This window comes from Talpa europaea (genome assembly GCF_964194135.1).
Source record: "Talpa europaea genome assembly, chromosome: 11".
Classification (NCBI taxonomy): Eukaryota; Metazoa; Chordata; class Mammalia; order Eulipotyphla; family Talpidae; genus Talpa; species Talpa europaea.
Genome location: NC_140078.1, coordinates 95,891,935 through 95,912,610, shown reverse-complemented (window position 1 = coordinate 95,912,610; position 20,676 = coordinate 95,891,935). Strand labels below are relative to the sequence as shown.

The window sequence follows — 20,676 nt, the reverse complement described above, 5'->3', positions numbered from 1 at the left end:
AGACAGTCATCGTAATTCCCCTCACTCTGTAAAGGCACGGGAAGGGATGACACCTCCCCCACATGGTATAAAGTCAGCAGAGCCAGAATCCAGACTGTCTGGTCGCAGAATCCATAGGCTTCGCCACGACACTCTGCTGTCTCACCTTCACAGCGATTGTCTTGGAAAAGCTGCCTCCAGTTTCTTCTCCTCTTATTTTCCACTTACTTTGTAACTCAGCACAGGCTGTTTTCTGCCCTGATAAATCCAGGAATGTGGTGCTTCCCTCCAAGGTCCCAAAAGTTCTTTTCATGAAATCTGTTGGACTCTTCTCAGGCCTCTTGTTTGACTTCTGGACAGCATTAGACACTGTGCCTTTCTTCCTAAAACACTGTATGTTCGGGTTCTGTGACCCACACCTTCCAGGCCATCTCTGTCTGTCTCCGTCTCCTTTGCAGACGTGCCTCCTTCTCTTTATTCTTCTCCCCACAGGATTTCTTTTAGGCCCGAGTCTCCCTCAGTCCACATTGCCTGGGTGATTAATCCATTTCTGTGACATTAATTACCAATTCCTTCCAAACCTTCCTCTCCATTCTGAGTCTCATACTGCATCTACTCCTGCCTCTATTTGAATGTCCCAGAGAACTCCAAAAGTCTAGAATTCAACATCATACCTCACCTGCCACTACCTACACCTATTCACCTCCATTGTGCTGAGACCCAGGGGGTTAGCTTTTGCAGATGTAGGCAGAGCAGAGGGACACCCTATGGGCTGCTGCATCTACCACCTGAAGGGGACAGTCTGCACCCAGCTGCCATGAATAACAGGCACAAACATGGCCCCTATCACCATGGCTTTGGCCTTTTAGAGGGAATCCAGAAATCAGCACTATTATGTAAAAATTCTTATAATGTTGGCTGATAACTCAAGTATTATGGAAGCACTGTGTCGACTAAGCTAAAAGTCTGGTTGACCAGATTCAGTATGCAGGCTGCTAGGTCACGCCTCTACCTGTTCTCTCTCCCAGGGACTTGTGCTCATCAGATCCAGTATATCAGCCCCATCTGACCATATACCTCTGCTCTTCAAGAGAAATTCAGAATCTACATTTGCACATAAAATCACCAATTTTTAAAATTCACATTTAAACAATTAAATAGGGTCAGGTTTGACATCAGGGCCACCAAATTGCCACCCTGATTTAGTGTGAAGTGACTGGCCATCCAGCACTGTGCCAAGTGTTCCATAAATACCATCTCAATTGCCCTTGACCAAGGTCCCTCCTGTTTCAGGTGAGGAGGCAGGCTCAGTAAGGTAAAGTAACTGCCAGGAAGTTATACAACTAATCAGTGGCACTTATTTCTCAATCTTGGAAATTTTGCTCAAATTTTTTCCCATTAAGTTTGATTCTACTTCTCTGTTGTTCACTTTCAGTACAGTCTTTATTCCCAATCTCCAGTTCTCTCCTACCAGGAATGATTTCTAATTAAAGTATACAGCAGCCAAAATTCCTGTGATTGCAACAAGCTACAGAAATTCATTCACACATACTGAAATTCCTAATGTGGGAAACTTTGGGTTTCCTTACTATCTCCTGCTTTGCTCTTTCTCCCTTCCCCCTAACAGATATTTCAGCATGTTCCACTTTCCTTAAGCCTCAGAGCAGCTCTGTAAAGCCACACAAGAACACTTGCGGGGGCAATAAGATGCCTCTTGAATTGCCACTCTGCCTTTTCATTCTGGATTGTAAAGGCGGATTCTGCCAACTAATACTTTTATTGTAGATCATTGTATTAATAATCATGTTGTTTAGAGAAACTGGGGCCCTGAGTTCTCTGTTGGCACCTGGTCAGGCAGGGACTTCTGAAACAAATAACTAGATAAAAGACTTTTGCATCGGTGGAAGAGACATGTTTTCCCCTGTTACTCCCACTAGTTATAGGCATAACCCCCAGACATTAGATATATAGCAAACATCCAAGGCTCCAAAAGAGAGAAAAGTGAGTCTGGTTAGGGATTTCAGGACACAAGGAATAATATGGTTCCCTGGGTTTTTATTTTGCCACAGAGCCCAGACTTGGAGCCAAAAGGCAACAATCCATAAATGCCACAATTACAGACCAGATAGTACCCAACAAAAGCCTGTTATTTCTAGCCAAAGAGCCAAGAGAGGAAAAGTTGAACAAGACAAACAATCCAGGCAGACATCACTGAAAAAAAAAGTAGCTCATATTCATACCCAGACCCACAAAGAATGAGTGTGGAAGCTGGATTTTTACCTCCACCTGGAAGTAATAAAGCAGACTGACTTCCCCCACCCTCATACCCAATACCTAGAGCAGAGAAAGCCAACTAAAACAGATGCTCTCAGGTCTAGAGTCTCACAATATAGTGCAAAATGTCGACATTTCAATAGAAAATCACACATCTTACCAAGAACCAGAGAATCTAAAATTGAATGAAAAAAAGTCAATAGATGACAACAGAAAGGACAGAGATTTAAAAGCAGCCATGATAAAAATCCTTAATAAGCAGTTATGAATATGTTTGAAACTAATGAAAAACAGCATTTCAGCTCAGGAATGGAAGACCAGAGGAAGATCTAAATGGACATTTTATAACTGAAAAGTATAGTAACTGAAATAAAAAAAAAATCAGTGAACTAGTTCAAAGGCAGAGCAAAGGAAAGATAAGACATAATAAGTGAAATGGAAGACAGGACGTTAAAGATTACTGAATCTGGACAACAGAGAGTAAATAGACTGGAACAAAAAATGAACAGAACCTCAGGGGCTTATGCGACTATAGTGAAAGATCTAACATTCATATCATCACTTTCAGAGCCTGAAAAGGAGAGGAGAAAAAAAGTGGGCTGAGAAAGTACTTAAAATAATGACTGAAATGTCTTCTATTTGACAAGAGACATAAACCTACAGAGCCAAGAATTTGAACAAACCTCAAATGGTGTAAACTCAAAGAAATCAATCCCAAGATATATTATAGTCAAATTTCTGAAACTAAGGACAAAGAAAAATTTTGAAAGCAATAAGAGAGAAATGACACCTTACCTACATGAGAAAAAATAAAAGAGAATGACAGTGGATATCTCCTCGGATACCATGAGGCCAACAGGCAGTGGCAAAACAGAATTCTGCTAACCAGAATTCTGTTTCCAGTGAAAATGTCCTTCAAGAATGAAGGGGGAAATCCAGACAGTCTCAGATGAAAGGAAACTAAGAGAATTTTTGCCAGGACACCTACCCTCAAAAAGTGGCTAGGGGAAGTTTTTTAAAGAGAAAGGAAAGGGTAAAAGGAATGTAGGAATACCAAAAAGGAAAAGAGAACATAGCAAAAACAAACAAAGTAGGTTTTCCAAATTATATTTGATGTTTGGAGCAAATATATAGTATGATGTTTTTCTTTATGTAGAAGAAATTGTTTAAGGCAATTATAATATAGACAGGGGAGAGTGAAGGGACATTAGGAAATGTTTGGTTTCTGTATGTCACTAGAACTAGTAAAATGGCATCAGTAAGCTGTGATAGTAACCTCTAAAATATCTATTTAAAGAGATTCACTCAAATACAATATAGATATATAAAAATGGAACTCTTAAAAAATCCTGTGCAAGTAACACAGAGTAAGACAAGAAAAGTTAAAAAGAGAGAGGAAAAACAAAGATAACAGAAAACTAAAAGTAAACAGTATTTTTAGGCTCTACATAACAGTCATTACAATAAATGTAAATGACCTAAATACCACAATTAAAAGAGAGACCAGAAGAAAGGATTTTTAAAATGACCCAACTACAGTCATGCATTGCTTAATGACAGGGACATATTCTGAAAAATGTGTTGTAAGACAATTTTATCATTGTGTTAATATTATAGAATGTAACTACATAGACCTAGATGGTGTAGCCTATGCTACACTAGGCTATATGGTATAACCTACTGAGACCACTGTCCTCTAAACAATCATTGAGTGATTCATGACTATATATTGTCTACTAGAAACTTACTTCAAATTTAATTATAGCTATGTAGAAAATGTCAACTAACAACAGCAACCAAAAATACCTTCCTCTATCTAAGTGAGTTCAGCAAGATCACAGGAATACAAGATCTACACACAAAAATCAATTGTATTTCCATACAGTAGAAGTGAATTCATGAAAACTGAAATTAAAAATGCTTAACATTTAAAATTACCAAAAAAAGTAAAAATGTAAATCTGAAAAAATATACACTGAATTTATATGCTGAAAATTAAAGAAATCAAATAAGATCTAAATTAGTGGAGAGTTAAATCATGTTCGTGAATAGACTCACCATAATAAAAAATCCATCCTTAGCAAATTGATATCCATGTTTAACACAGTTTCCACCAAAATCCTAGCATTTTTTGTCAATATAGACAAAATTATTCTGAAATTTATTTTGAAAGATGAAAGAATTAGAAAAGTTAAAACTATTTTATAAAAGGAGCTGTAAGTGAGAGGAACCAGTGTCCCCACTTAAAATTTTAATTGGAAATCTTAGACAAATCACATACTCTCTAAATAAAAAATTAGTATAAAAAGATTTATTAGATAGTAACAATGATCAAACTGTATGGTATTGATGAAGAAATAAATAAATCAATGGAACAAATATGATAACCCAAAAATAGACCTATACAGTTATAGCAAACAATCTTGACAAACATGCAAAACAACTCAATGGGGAAGAGACAGCTTTTTCAGTAAAATGTGCTGTAGCAATTGCTCATTCCTAGACAAACGAACCCTGATTTAATTCAGAATAGATCCAGATTTATTTATTTTTTTAAGATTCATTTATTTATGCATACAAGAGCTGGGGTACAGGCCAGAGGTGTGGGAGGTGAGAGGATCCACCAGAGACAGAGTGGGGAACAGAACAGGCGCATCTGCTGAAATACACTGCTGAGGGGAGCAGCGGGCGAGACAGGAGAGGTCTGCTGTGCCTGCCAGGGATCAAACTCTGCTGCAGTGGCTGCAGACAGCTTCATAGGTTGCGTCTTAACCTATTGTGCCAACAGGGAGGCCCCCTAGATCCAGATTTAAATGTAAAAAGTAAATAAACTTTATAGAGAGAAACACAGGAGAAAATCTTCAGATGTAGGACTCATCAAAGAGTTTTTAGACTTGACATCAAAAGCACAAACCATGAAAGGAAAAATCTATAAATTGTATCTCATCAAAACTGAAAATGTTTGCTTTGCAAATTACTATGTTTATAGGATGAAAAGACAAACTCTGGACTAGGAGAAAATACTTGGAAATCACATGTCAAAGGACTAGTATCTAGAATACATTCAAAAACTCTCAAAAATTAAGAGTCCATAAAACCCTAACCATTCATTTAGAAAATGGTGGAAAGGCATGAAGAGACATTTTGCCAAATATTAATAGTATACACAAATGGAAATAGGCACTCGACACTAGGCAAATGCAAATTGAAACTGCTCGGAGATATTACTACGCACCTAACAGAATTCTGGAAAAAAAAAAAAAGAGAAAGAAATAGTGACAACACTAAATGCTGACAAAGATATTGAGAAACTGAATCTCTCATACATTCCTGGAGAGAAGGTGAAATGGCATAGCCCCTTTGTAAAGCATTTTGGCAGTCTCAAAAAATGAAACATTCATTTTTCAGACAATCCAGAGATTTACTTCAGAACATTTCTCCAAGAGAAATGGAGACTTATGTCCACACAAAAACTTGTGCCTGTGCAAAAACATGTGCAGCTTTATTCACAATAACCCCAAAATGGACACAACCTAGATGTCCTTCACTTGATGAATTGTTAAACAAAATATGTAGTATAGCCACACCATGGAATACTACGTACCTGCAAACGCTGAGTGAAAAAAAAGTGAATCCTAAAAAGGTTACATACTGTATGACTTGATTTATATTAACATACTTGAAATGACAAAATTTGAAAATGGGGGGGCAAATTAGTGGTTGCCAGGGGTTATGGAGGGAATGGGAATGGGGAAAGTGGCTATGCCCTCAAGGGATCAACATTCGGGATCTTTGGAATGTTTGGGATTTTTGGAACGTTCAGCATCTTGACTGTATCAGCATCGACATCCTGGTTGTGAGATTGTCCTATAGTTTTGCAAGAAGTTTCCATTGAGGCCAAGAGCACACAACAGCTCTCTGTGTTATATCTTCTGCCATGTGAATCTATAAAGATCTCAAAAAGCTAGATACAGAACAATCTCTTAACTCCCAGATTCCCAATTTGCTGACCATACTTTCAGTGACCAGAAGGAACACTTCAAGCCCTCAACGACCATGTCTAGCCGGCTTCCTCTGATATTCCAGCCAAGCCCGTCCTCCAAGCTTTCACACTGTGTATTTAAAACATGGAATGTCAGGTCTGGGATATTTTGTAACTGATCAAATAACCGGTCACTTTGTTGGGTTTTGGGTCTCCCAGAACCTCCATGGATAACCATTCAAGTAAATAACCATTCAGTTACCCTGCCCTGGGGCGGCTGCCTTTAGTCCTGTCCTGCATGCATTTTGCAAAGCTCCCCCTAAAGTCATCTTTCAGGCATGGGACCTGCCTGAGGCCACAGAGCAGGCCAAGCCACTTTGCGGTGCTCACAACCCAAGCTGCTGCTTCAAGGCTGTTTCATTTTGTAACTTAGACCCCAGGCTCAAGGCAGTCTGGACCTCACTGTATACAGACAGGGTGACATTGAGACATCAGTTTTGGGAGAACAGCAGTCCTTTGCAACACCACTGTGATGTAAAGTTGCTTGCGAAAGAAGGAAGGACACGAAGGTTTGCTGAGGTCAGTGTGAGCAGGGGACATTTCTCACACTTCTTGTTGATAAAGGCGTTGACATTCCCGGCCTGCAGGTGAGGAGACTAAAGAGCACAGGGCAAAAGGAGAAGCAAAGCTGATGTGAGCCCAGATAGTCTGGACTCTTAAGTCCAGTGTGTGTTCTTGAACCCCAGTGAGCTACATTACTCTGACCTGTGTAGATGCACCAGAGGTTTTGTTTGGGGGCCTGGTTCTGGAGCTGAGAGAGCTGCAGGAATGGGGATAGAGGGACAAGGCCTGCACCACTGTGCCTCTACCCTACCTCTGACCCTGACCCCCCGGCTTTGATGTGTGTGTCTTCCTGTGTCTCTGGGTGGGATGTGTATCTCTGTGTGTGTGATGTGAGTGTGTGCCGGTATGCATGTGTATGCCTGGATATGTCTGTCTACCAGTGTTTCTGTGTGTGTGGGAGGGGGTCTGTTCCCTTCTGGGTGGGCTGTGTGTGTCTCTCTGGATGCCATTAGGCTGTGTATTGAGTATGTCTGTCTGTGGGGAGGTCTGTGTGCATGTGTGTAGTGTGTATACATGTGTGTATTTGCTATATCTGCATGTCTCTGTGCATATGTAGTGTAAGTGTGGCTGTGTTGGCTGTGTCTGTACAGGTGGTGTCTGTGTGTGTCTGTGTATGTAGAGTCTGTGTGGCCTGCTTGTGTGTTGGTAGGGGGGAGATTTGTGTTCGTGCATGGTGTGTGTGTGTGTACGTACGTGTGAGTGTGGCGTGTCCGCAGTCACTGAGACTTCTGAGCCCAGCTCTTTTTGGGGACCACCGGGTGGCCACCCTAGGGCGCGGCCTTCCGCGACTCCAGGCGGGGAGGAGCGCGTGGCCGGGTTCGCGGGCTGCGCCCCTGCTCCTCCCCGCGGGCCGGGCACACGTGGGCCCCGGGCACCGCCTCCCCGCGCCGCCCGCCGTCCCGCGCGTCCCCACCCACCGCGGGCCGCCCCCGCCGCGGAGCCGGCCCGGGGATAAAGTGGCGGCGCAGACGCCGCGCCCTGTCGCCACGGAGCCGGCGGCGCGCAGCTCAGCCCAGACGAGGACCCGCGGCGCTCGGGGGACGCGACTGCAGCGCTCGTGGCCCCGGTAACTGCCTCCCTGTCCCCGCTCCAGCCTGCAAGTGCCGTCACCAGGGGTGGGGAGCAGCCTCGGGGGTCCCTGGCACGCGCGGCGTGGGCTCCGCACCCGCCGGTGCGCGCGTGTGTGTGCACGAGGGTGTGCGCGCATGTCTGTGCGCGCGCGCGCGCGCGTCCTTCCTGCTCCCTCGCTCCAGCCCCCGAGCCAACTTGTACCCGTCAACTGCATCTTCGCGCTCCCCGCTGTCCCCGCGCAGAGGCGCCCCGCGAAGTCTCCCGGTTTTCCCTGTGGCGTTTCCAGTGACAGCTGCGGGGCTCCATTCCCAGCGCTGTTGGAGACAGGCAGGAAGCAAAGTTTGTCAGGCGCCTCGGGGGTGACTTTGCCTCGGGGACCCGTATTTGTAGGTGTGCGAGGTGCCCCGGTGTGCGCCGCGCTAGTTTCCCTGGTTCCCGGGCTGTGGGTGCCGGGCCCGGGGCCCCTCCCTGCTCGAAGCCCCTCCAGCGATTTGTTTAGGGAAAGTGATGACTCGAACTAGTAGTGGAGAATCGCAGGCGCTGGTCCCCGCCCTGGGGAGGGAGGGAGCTCCGGAGAGCTTGTGAGATCTGGAAGCAGGCTCCAGGGCTCAGCGCCCCAAAAGCCGGAGAGGCAGGATCTGGGGGCAGGGCGCAGGGTGGGGGAGCAGGGGCTTGGGAGCTGCTTGAATGCCGCCCTGTGACCGCCGAGATGAGGGAACAGCCCTTACTTGCCAGGCTCTGATTCTCGAGGCCGACGTGGCTGTGGAATGCAAAAGCCAGAACATGATGGAAACAGGTTTGTCATGGCATCTTTGGAATTTCAGACAGGAGGAATTAATCGGAGTATCATCCACCTCATTATTGTGCCCCTTTGAAACTTCCTTGGGGATTTTAAGATAGATGGATCTCGCAGCTGGGTCTTTATACCCACAGAGCTGACTATAATTTCCACTTGATTACAGCTAAAATAGTCTTTAAGATGAAGTTTCCTGAAATGATTTAAAATAAACACAGATGGGAAGGGGGGAAGCTGTAATGAAGCACTTAAAAAATAAAGTGAGCATTTTCTTAAGAACAAATGGGATTTTTTAGTCTTGGCGAGATTGCAAGATATATATGTTGTTTTTTAAAGCTTTGACATGGAGGCTTTTTAAAAACTGCTTTTAAAAGACATGTTACTGACTCCGAACAAGGCTTGCCTCCCCTAGCTCTGTGTCTTTGCCATCTTCCTGACTTTGAATATGTCCTCTTTTCTTCCAAGGACTGGAAGATCCTGTCAGAATGCCCGAGGAAAGTTCTCCCAGGAAGACCCCGCAGAGCGTCCCCTACCAGGACCTCCCTCACCTGGTCAATGCGGATGGGCAGTACCTCTTCTGCAGGTACTGGAAGCCCACGGGCACACCCAAGTAAGTCTTCCCCCGCCCCAGGCTGCTCGGAACATTCCCGCCTGCCTCTGCTCCCTCATGGGGCTTTGCCTTGGGGGCCACTTTCTCTGTGACCCACTTCACATGCCGTTTGAATGTTAGGCGCCGCAATGCTGACAAAACTGAGATGTACACATTCATCATTTTTTTAAATAAAGAAGCAGGAGTTCTATTTTCATTTTATAACAACTAGGATGCGGATCCTTCTGTATGGTCATATTCAAAAATTACCCGTGACTTTATTTTATTGTACTGGAGTGGATTTCCTGTTGGACAGGCATTCCTTCTTCCCAACCATTACAGAAAACCACCCTATCAGATAGGGAAATTAGAACCTTTTATACAAGATACAGAAAAACAGAGAGAGAAATAGAAATGGATGTAGAAAATACATAAACTAGAGAGAATATATTAAAAAACAGAAATACATACATGGTAACCTTTGTTCCCTTTCCTGTGTGATTACGCGCTTCAGAAGGTGTCACATGTGTGTAACTGGGAAGAAGAAAGGTTCTGGGTATTTCCTTCTGATTTCTTGCCAGCTCAATTACTTTGTACATTCTCCATCAAGGATTTGTCTTGCCTTCAGAAGCCGGCATTGGGACTACACACAATAAGACAGCTGGTCCGCTGCTCCCTCCTCTTGTATGAAACAGGGAAAACCCGACTTGTTTGTGTTATTCAGGGAAAGAAATTATTTGTGGTAACCAATTGACCTAGTGACGAGCAAATGTTTCCTGTTTATTGGGCATTTTACCTGTTTCAGAGGCCTCTGTTTCCTAGGGGACACGGTGTGCATCCTGTCTCCTTTTGTGTTTCAGAAATCGCCCAGCCTTTGCAAAAGTATAAAATTTCACCTCTATCTTCAACAAGGTGTGTAATCCAGGTAGCTGCACATTCACCAAGAAATACGGACTTTTAAAAGATCTGGCTGAAAATCATAGCTTCAAGGCAGCTATACAAACTGACTGTTGAAACAGGCTGTTAATTGTTCCTACCAGTTCTGGCAATGTCTTTCTGAAAGATTTCCTGCAGAAGAGAGTGGGTCTGTCTGTATGTGCATATGTATTTGAGGAGGGAGAGAGCCTTCCTAAGCATTGTCGTTAATTCTCCATTCTGACTTTCTTTTTTCAAAGATTGATTTATTTATGCTGGGGTATAGGCCGGAGACACGGGGGGGGGGGGGGAGAGGATTCACCAGAGACAGAGTGGGGAGCAGAACAGGCAGACTGACTGAAGTACACTGCTGAGGGGAGCAACGGGCGAGTCAGGAGAGGTCTGCCTTGCCATGGGGGTTGCTCCTTGGCCGGCTGGGGATCGAACTCGTGCTGCAGAGGCTGCAGATTGCTTCATAGTGCGGTGCTTAAACCCTTGCGCCACCAGCGAGGCCCCCCCATTCTGACTTTTTTCTCTACTCTGACTTAACTGGTTGTAGGAATGAATACTTTTGCTTTGAGTCCTAACAACTTAATTGATATGTGGTGAGTTATTTTTCAATATAGACAAAGGACTGAGAATGGAAAGTAGAAGTTTTAAATGTCAAAGTCTAAGACTTCGACATCTTTCTTGGATGAGTGAGGAGATTGTGCTAGATTGAGGTCAATGAAGTCACATGGGCCTGCCATCTTCCAGTGGGGGCGGGAGGGTCATTGCAGATCGCTGCCCTTCGTTGCCTGTGACCGGTTTTCACAGTCTCCATGCTGATGTTGCCTTGTGGGGAGCTGCATGGTAGGGAGCTCTCTCTCTGCTGCTTTACTTTTGCTCCAGCTCACTAGGTTGAAATGAGCTGTCTCTGGGAAGTCAGTGTTTGTGCTGTGGTGGGTGCCCTTGGGGATAAGAACAGAGTGGAAGGTTGAGGCCGTTGGGCCCTAAGCTTTGAAGAGAAATGTGGTTTGGGATGGCAGGTGATGGCCCAGGTCTCAAGTCTCTGGCCTAGGTGACCTGGCTCCTGCTGCAGACCCTGCCTGAAGGAGCCCACCCACCTAGGGGCTCGCCTCCAGCCCCCAGAGATGATGCAGGTCAGTAAACTGCTGTTTGGGTTGGGGCACCTCCCTCTCTGTTAGGAAAGTCCTGGAGGCCCCCTGTAGTGAAACATGGTAACCCTGTGGTTGCTGGGTCTTGGGGAGTGTCAGGGGCTCCAGGAGGAGAGCTCATGGCAGCAAGAGTGGCGGCGAGGCGATGGGGGCAGAGGTTTGTGCCAAATGGCATGGAAGCCTTTGCATATCTAAGTAACTGAGACCAGCCCCTTGGGCAAGGACCAGCTGCTAGGCAGGCTCCCTCTCGCTCGGCCTGGTGCGTCTCTTCTCCTGTCTTTCACCTTTGCTGTTGCTGCTTTTAGGAAAGGGGAAAAGAGCTCAGGTCACCATGGGCCTCATCCTGGCCCCGCCACACCCTGTCCCCCTCTTTGGCCCCAGGCCTTCCCTCTATAGGGTGGGGAGAATGCTGGTCAAATGTCATCTTCTCTCCATCTCCCCCCACACACTTTTAAATCTTTCTCATTGAGGCCCTTGGGGTCTCAGAAGCCATCCCGGGATCCCCTCTTGTGGGGGTATCTACCTACCTCTGTTAGTGGTCACTGGTTTGGATTGGTTTCCTGGTCAACAAGTTGCCTCCAGCTCCTTAGGCCTGCTCAGAGCACCTGAGCACATTCTCTCACTGAAGCCTGTGCTGGGCTCCAGGACAGGCTCTGCAGGCAGCTCGGAGCTGTGCTGGGTCACAGGTGTCACCATGACTGGTAACCGGCTGAACCTGCTTGTGGAATAAATGATGCCTTTGTAAGTACTAGCTTCCTCACACTGAGGCCTGGGAAAGAAGACATTTCATGGGGTGGTGGCTACAGTGCGTGTATCCAAACACAATAAGGTTTTTAACATAGCAGAGGCTCAGTATTTAATAATTGTGAACCGGAGATTTTTAAGCCTACATTTGGCAGGGCCCAGGCAAATTCATGCTCATCTGGTAGTATTTACGGTGCTAACAACAAGCATTATACTTGTGGGGTAGCAGAACTATCTCATACCAATTATCAAGTATGTCTTGGGGTCTGGACTAGATGCTCTATGTACATGGCCTCACTTTACTTTCACATCAGCCTGGAGGCAAATATTATTCTCTCTGTTTTACAGATGAGGGAATGGAGACCCGACACAGCCCAGCTGGCAGTGGCTAGATTTGCTCTAGATCCCTCTGACTCCAGTTTTCTTAACTCACCCCCACGCAGGGCAGCTTTTGTTTTAATTAGTGCTGTCTTCCTGATAGAGCCTTACATTGTTTGTTAGGTAAAGAGTGATGGAATAACTAATTCTCCTTAATTGTTCATCACATATTAAGAGATTAAGGAAAATGTATCCATTCTGAAACCAAAAAAAAAAAAAAATGTCTTTGATCGCTTGGGGGGACTGGCTGCCTTGTCCAGTATCCTGGAGTTTTAAACTGCTGGTTGTGCAACAGGTTTCTCCTGACCAGCAGGGCAGTGGAGTCTGGCATAGACGGGGCTGAGCTGCTGTGTGGACTCTTGTGCACCTTTGAGTGACATTTTGCCCCTTTGAATTCAGTCCACCAAGTGACCCTCAGCCCACTCAGAGGGCTTCGCATTCACAGCTGAGGGTTCCTGAGCTATCCTCAGAATTGTGAGGCGCTCCTAACCCAGGTGATAACCGCGTATAAGTTTTGCCCCGGGGAAGGGTTGCTGCTGGGGGTGATATGAAACAATGTTCAGGGTGATGACTTCGACTGCAAAATAGTCCTTTGATTCAGCCTGACCAGGAAGGCCGGCCAGTGTGCTGTAAGTGTATGGCTGGCCAGATGTGACCCCAGCACATGTGACCCAGGCATGGACCAGATCACATCCTTGTGCTTATCAGCAAGGTCTGGTAGAAGTAGAGGCGTGTTGACGTGCTCCGTTAGCACTCTTCAGCTGGTGGCTCCCTCATGCTGTGCGTCCTTGGCCTCTGGTAGCCCTTGAACTCCGTAGCCCTGACAGGCTTTCCTTCCAGTAGCTTCTATTAAGATCACAGCTAGTGTATTGAGGGAGCTGTTTCGAGTGTGACTGTCCCTTGCTCACAGATGTCCCGATGCAAACCCCTAGGGAGGCGAGCCCTCCCACCCTGCCTGGAGAATCACTGGAATTCACGAGTGACTCATCTTTGAAAGTTCCATCTAGCATTTTGTTCCAAATTCCTCTACATTTGCAGAGATCTTCCAGAGCAGAAGTGCCCCTTTCATTCCTTGCCTGGCTTTTCCCTCCTGTGACTGCAGCCACCCTCCCCTCACAGCTCCAAAGGACTGAGCTGCCACCTGCCCCCCAACAGTCCCGCAGCGGGTGTGTGTTTAGGATTTTCATCCTGATGACTTGAGGTTGGGGTGAGTGGGGGGCTCACGGCAGGGGGTGTGGCATCATTTTGGGAATCTCTCCAAGTTCTCAGTAGTGGCTTTGGGTGGGGTCAGTAAGTGAGGCTTCCCAGTCCTTCTGCCCCCCTTTCTATTCCTTAATCCCTGGAGTGGGACTCAGCTGACATCTATACCTCTGCCCTGCCCTCTCCTCCGGCACCTTGGCCCTGCTCTCCACCACACCTTCACAGCCCTAGGTGGGACCTTGGCCAATGCCACCTTACAGCACTTCCTCCTGCCAATGCAAATTGACCTGGAGAAGTGCAGTGTCCCAGATCTGGGATCTGTTTAAATGCTACATGGCATCCTCCCTGCCTGCCACCCTCATCATGTCCTCCTTTCATCAGTCACCAGCCACGGGGGTGTGGCACCTGTGGTCTTCCAGTGCCTCCAGAAGATAAGGGTCCCTCCCAATCAACTGGCTCTGGACCATGGAGATGCCAAGTCTTCACCAACTGGCTGGACATAATTTCGACCCCCACTGCCCATCAGGAAGTCATGTTCTGGCCTTTTCCTATTCTCCTCTCTCCCTTAGATTTCCTAATCAGGTTGTAAGTCAATTATTTGGCACCTTTCTTACCCCAGCCTGGATGTTTGTCAGTGTTCTCTGGCTCTGCTTACAGGCGTACGCATCCCACCTCCCTATGCAGCTCCCCACCCCACCCCCCACGAGGAGTCACTGCATCCCTTACTTTGGTTAACACATTCTCAGGGTCAACCAAATCACATCCCTTCTTTGACCCTAAAAGTTGCCTTTTGAGCCCCATCCTGTTGGTCTCCATGGATCAGACAGCTGAACTCCCCCTGCACCCAGTACCTTTGCCTTCCCCCCGACTGTCAGCTGGGATAGCTTTGGGGCTCTCCGGGGCCTCTGTGGCAAGACAGGCTCTGAGGGCTCACCCCTGAGAGGGCCCCTGCTCCTCACGCTCAGCCTGTCACGCGGCCGACAGCAGCATACTCCAGCAGGCTCATGGGTTGAGGCCGACAGTCCCAGCATTTGTTGGGCAGCAGCATGCAGAAAGGGTGGCAAAACCCACTCTGATGAAAGGGTGGTAGACAAACACATGGATAGCAATGATGTGACATAGCTAGAGATAGGCCTGCCATGAAGCCGTGAGGAGCCGAGTGAGAAAAGGGAGCCCTTCCTGGCAGATGCAGCCCCTCTGGTGTCTGACTCGGTGAACAGAGTATGGGCTGGATGTCAGCTCCTACTCACCCTTTCAGCTAGGGCTTTTGACTGTATTCCACCCCCGAGCAAGGCATGCAGGGGGAGGGAATGAGACAGGAAAGTGTGAGCGGCACAAAGTTGAGGAGCTACAGCAGCATGGTTCTACTGGGGCGTACGGCAGAATGAAGTTAGCAGAGTCAAATGAAGCCAGACAGTAGAAGGCGGCTGGGCCCTGGGGGGTCCTGCAGGCCAGGCTACACGCTGGAACTTGAACCTCAGCGTTGGGGGGTATGGACAGCTTTACAGCCAAGCAGTGGTGCAGTTTAGACTGTAGCTTGGAAACCAGCTGGCTGGAGGTGTTTGCTGTAATCCAGGTGGTCGGTGAAGAAGACCGGGTCATAGTCTAGTGGTGGCACTAGATTAAGTCAGCCATACCCAGTGATGATGGTGGTGGGAGAGGGGAGGGGCTGTCAGGTGTCTCCCCAAGTGCAGGCAGGGAACATGAGATTCTTGTCCTAGCACCCACCTTCACATATTTATTCTCTGGGGCTGCTCTCTGCCAGGGAGAACAGGTGGGGTCTCCATGCTTTGTGAGATACTTGACTGGGGCGTGGCTGGAAGGAGCCGGTAGGAGAAGCAGAGAAGGCTGGCTAAACAACCCCCATCACTGATAAAATCTTAATGACGGGGTTGTGTTTACTCGTGAAGTTAAGCAAGGAATTATGTTTTACGTTGTTTTCCTTCCTCAGTGAGGATTCAGAAATTAAGCCACTTTGACTTGCTATCTGTTGTTTCATGAAATTTACATTAAGCCCTGAGAAAATGGACCTTGCTGCTCATTTTATAGCCTTGCCATTATTAGATTGTTCCCTTCCAGTACCACCTCTATTTTCTTTTGCCTTTTTTAAGAATTTCCAAAAAGTTTCTTACTTGTTTGAAGCTGCTGGTCTCCTGATGTTTGGTGCCTTTGTCAAGCGTAGCAAATTGCCTTAGTTTTAAATAGGGCGTCTCTTCTGAGCTTTTTTTTTTTTTTTTGAAGATTCTTCCAATAGCAAAGATTTTTTTTGATGGCAAGAGGAAAGGCCGACTGCTATTCTTGCAGTTGATTTTTCCAACAGCTTCGTTAAGGGATAATTTCTTCCAGTTGCTATAAGAATGTTCTGCAGATACAAATCTGGCTTTGTTTTGCAGTGGAGTCTAAGAAAAAAATAGCAAAATAAGCTGCTTCCTGAATAGCAACCGTTGTCCACCATTGTCTATTTATCGGCACCTTTTAGGTCCAGATCTTAATCACAGATGCACTTTGTCCTTGACTGCAAACCAAACGATTGGTTATTGTATAAATGGAGGAAACAGCCTTTAGTGGTGCGAAGTTTTACAGCTGAGATTGTGAGATGACCCTTGTCCCATATTTGAGGGGCATCCAGGGTTCTCGCTGGTGGGAGGTTCTTCTCGTTTCACACAGCCTTGTTCGCTGGGCGTGGGGGCAGGGATGCTGATGCTGGGCATGGCCTGGAACTGGGGGAACTGATGTTGTTCTCTACGTTTGAGCGCCTGATCAACTACAACAGGGGGCTGTGTGTGGCTAGAAGGGCTGTGTGCGACGTGCCACTCAGCGTTTTCTTGGCCACCTGGAGCCTGACATGGCCCTCTCTGTGCTGTGCTGAGCATCATGTCCACTCCTGACATCCCAGCAGTCCGCTTGTGTGCGGTAATGAACAGGCATGGCTCATCCTCCTGCAGAAGGTTCAAAGACCCTGCCTCTCCCAGGGTCTGGCTCAGTCAAATTTCTGGAAAGGAAGAAGGCCGGAAGGAGGGAGGGACGGAGGGGTGAGCGAGAGAGAGAGAGAGAGAGAGAGAGAGAGAGAGAGAGAGAGAGGGGGGGGGGGGGAGCCTTGTTTGTTTCGGAAAAGGTATCTTCAATTGATGTTAAGGTAAAGGGGAATTTGACCTTCCTTTCCTTGAACAAGTTTTCAGACCCAGAAATATTTAGAAGGTTCCCTGGGGTAGGCTTCATAGAGCTCAGCTGGAAGTAATTGGCCTTGTGAATCTCACCTTGGGCTACCTTTAGGGAATCTGTGCCTGTGGTCTTGCACTGCTGCATCCAGAGAGCAGTGTTGGGGGTGGATGGGCCGAGAAAGGCTGAGGTTGCTGAATCTGTGATGTACCTCTCCCACCAAAATGTAGGCTCTCCAGTACTTTGCTCCTCCGTGCACATATTCTGTCCCTGGTAGGATGCGTGGCCAGCCCTCAGTGTTCACTGAGGAATCTGCTCCAGCAAGAAGAAAGGGACTTGGGAGCATGTAATTAATAAAACTATATTTTTTTCTGTGGAGGGATTCAGATTTGAGTACTACAGTGTCCTTTGAGTCCTCTGCTCTCTCTAACCTTTGGGACATCCCAAAGTTGGTAGAGTGCTTTAGGGGGTTCAGGACTGAATCTTCTGACATCATGGGTGATGAGTGTATGCATTTTTCTGGAAAGGAAAATGGATCATGGACTCCACCTGACCTCAAAGTGGGGGCTGTCCTTGACCCCAGAGCTCTGTGCCAACCTCTCCATCCCGCAGATGGGCTGAGGCTCAGAGGGTGAACCTGGTCTGGGGACCTGTGTGGGCTGGAGCGCAGTCTTCTGGCCATGTTTTACCCCTGCTCTATACCCTTTCTCAGAAGTTGCTCCCTTACCTCAGCTTATGGGTATAAATGGAAATATGGGTGTGAACTACAAACTTATGGGTATAAACTCCCAGTGGGGAGTTAAATCAACCCCCAGTTAGGGGCAGAGGTTTTAATTGCCAGCTCCCTTTCCTCCACCAGAATCTGTTCTACCCTGTCTTCATTTTGGTGGTTTTGTTTTTAGTGTTAGAAGTGTGTGGACACCCGGGTGATGCACAAAAGGTATATGGAAGTGTGTGAACTCAGAAAGATAGCAGAAGATTTATCTCCAGGACCCAAGAGGTGGAGAGGGAGGAAGGGGGAATTGTGGGAGGACAGGAAGCCCAGGCCCAGAGGCCTGTGGGAAAATGAGAGATGAGTGTGGCAGAGGAGATAAAGGGCCTCCAAATAAAGAGTGAAAAATAAATGAAAAGAGAGTTTGAAGGTAAGGGGAGAACTGCCTGTTCTGGCCAAATGTATACTGTGGTTAATCTCACCTTGTCAGGCCAAGCAGATCACTTTCTCCAGTCTACCTGACTAGGGCAAAAAGTCCCTGGTTAAAAAATTGCTCTTTCGACATTTTGGAAGTTTTACTCTGTTTATTCTGTTTAGTTGATCTTGAATAGACATATTTCAGGGAAGAAACTGGAAGCAGAACAAAGCAGGTCAATGCCTTAGAGCAGAGCACTGGCCCTGCATCCAGACCAACAGGTCCAGAATGGGCTGACAGTCTGGACGGACGAAACTTGGGGCCAAGAATCTATTACTTAACCAGTCTCAGCATCAGTTTCCTCATCTTTAAAACTGTGCCTTCCCTCTAGGATGGGGGCCAATGTCTGTCACATCATTGAGATGCGGGTGTGACCTCTTACTCCTTTATGTGGCCTTTTCTGTCTGCCTCCCTCATAGGTCTGGCAGCCTCCACTGGTATGTGTTAGGCTTGTTTGTTTCTCACCATCATCCCTTACTTCCTGCCACCTTCATGGCAAACACCAGTCACATAAGACCTGGAGTGAAGGCACAGTGATCCTTGTGAATCCCACCCTGACTTCTGTTCCTGTGACACCAGGCTGTATGCTTTTCCCCAGCATTCCAGTTGTTTACTTTTTATCCCTTAACAGTTAAAAATCTGCTCCATTTCAGTGAGATTTCAGACTCCCAGATAAACTGCTAGAGCAGCTGAGTGCTTAGTTTACACAATGAATGAAACAGGAAACTGTAGTCTAAAGTACCTGTCAGAAGATGAATTTGGAATGACTGATTCAGGAGTGTGAATTTATGTGGCCATTGTGTTAGTCTGTTCACCCTGCCATGAGGAAAGCCATGAGGAAGCTGTTGGTGATGAAATGATTTTTGAGATAACACATAGTTAGGTTAAGTAGATGCTTTATTATCTCATAGAAGATCTTTGTGACATTATCTGAGGTATAACTCTTGACTGGCAGGAGAGCCAGGCTGTACTTAGTGCGTATACCTGGGGATTAATGCAAGCAACCGTATGAAAGTATCCAGTGGATTTTAAGTTGTCTGTGTCTTAAGTTATTTCAGTCTTTGGCATGCATTTCTCTTTTGATACCGATTGTATACCAGGATTGTGTGGAAGTGTTTGTACTGCAAAGAATGAGATTGCTGTATAAATGTCATCCTGTCACTTAATCCCTCTGGTGTAGGAGGATGATCTGGAGTACACTAGTAATCTACTAATTAGATTAGTAATTCACTACTGCCTGACGAGCGTTTAGCTTGCAATTCTGAGGGTTGGCATTTTGTGCTGGGCTCAGCTGGGTGGTTCTTCTGCTAATCTTGGTTTGGTTGGGCTCCCACATGTGTCTCTTGTCAGCTGCTCCATCCATGGGGACTGTCAGGCAAGCTGGTCTTGGATTGTTTTATTTATATGCCTCACAATTGGCAGGCTCTTGGCAGGAGTGCCTCAGTTCTTCTCTTCCTGGCCTCTCATTCTTTATTGGAGTGGCTCACATTTGCTTTTTGGGGTGGTGATGTTTTCAGAACAACAAAAGAACAAAACCTATGTACAAGTGTTTTCCTGGTCTCTGCTTGTGTCAATATTACAAGTGGCCCATTAGCAAAGCAAGTCAGCCCAGAGGTGCTATGAGAGAGAAGATTCAAGGATGAGGGCAGAGAATATTTTGTTGCCATTTTTGAAATCTGCCATAAAGGGAAAAGATGGTGCTAAGACTTGGGCAGGCAGAGTTGAAGTTTTATTCTGCCTCTGAGTAGCGTTAGACAGTATATTGTCTCTTAGGCCTTCCAGCAAGTTCCCAGAGATTTTGAATTTTATATACCTCTGGGATAGTTTGTGTTTCATGGTAGTAGGACAACCTATGAATTGAAAAAATCAGAAATTCCTCAGAAACTGTAGTCCAAAGTACCTGTCAGAAGATGAATTTGGAATGACTGATTCAGGAGTGTGAATTTATGTGGCCATTGTGTTAGTCTGCTCACCCTGCCATAACAAATAACTACAGACCAGGTGACTTAAACAGCAGAAATTTATATCCGTATAGTCTTGAAGACTGGAAGTCTAGGCTCAGGGTGCCGACCAGAGCTGGTTTCTGGTGAGAGCTGTCTTCTGGCTTGTGGATGGCCACCTTCTCTCTATGTCCTCACATGGCCTTTTGAAAAAGAAAAACAAAATTAGACAATTCATATTTTCTGATTTCAAAGCTTACCACAAAACAACAATAACCTGACACTGCTCCTGGTCTAAGGAAGGGAAAGAATTGAGAGTCCATGAAAACCCATTTACCTGTGGTCGAATGATTTTTGACAAGGGTGCTAAGACAATTCACTGGGAAAATAACACATGGCATTGGGGCAGTTGAATATCTACATGCAAAAGAAGAACGTTGGAGCTCTACCCCATACCAAACACAGAAATAAACTCAAAAACCTAAGTTCAAGAGCTAAAACTATAAAACATTATAAGAAAATTAGGGAGTAAATCGTCATGATCTTGGATTTGGCAATAGTTTCTCAAATGTGACACAAAAAGAAAAAAAAAACAAGAAAAAAATAAATCGGACTTTGTTACTTTAAAAGCTTTTGTTCTTCAAAGTGTATTCTTAAATAGCACTGTGCAGCAGTGGTTGT

At 46.2% G+C, this 20,676-nt stretch overlaps 1 protein-coding gene across 1 annotated transcript in view; it reads left to right on the top strand.

Annotated features, from left to right (window-relative positions):
- The first annotated feature begins 7,889 nt into the window (after window positions 1-7,889).
- Window positions 7,890-20,676, top strand: part of MGLL (monoglyceride lipase) — a 97,114-nt gene continuing 84,327 nt past the window's right edge. Inside the window, exons 1-2 of the mRNA XM_084247101.1 lie at window positions 7,890-7,925; window positions 9,192-9,336. Coding sequence (XP_084103227.1) covers window positions 9,212-9,336 — 125 coding nt within the window. The 5' untranslated portion in view covers window positions 7,890-7,925; window positions 9,192-9,211. The remainder of the gene's footprint in view (window positions 7,926-9,191; window positions 9,337-20,676) is intronic.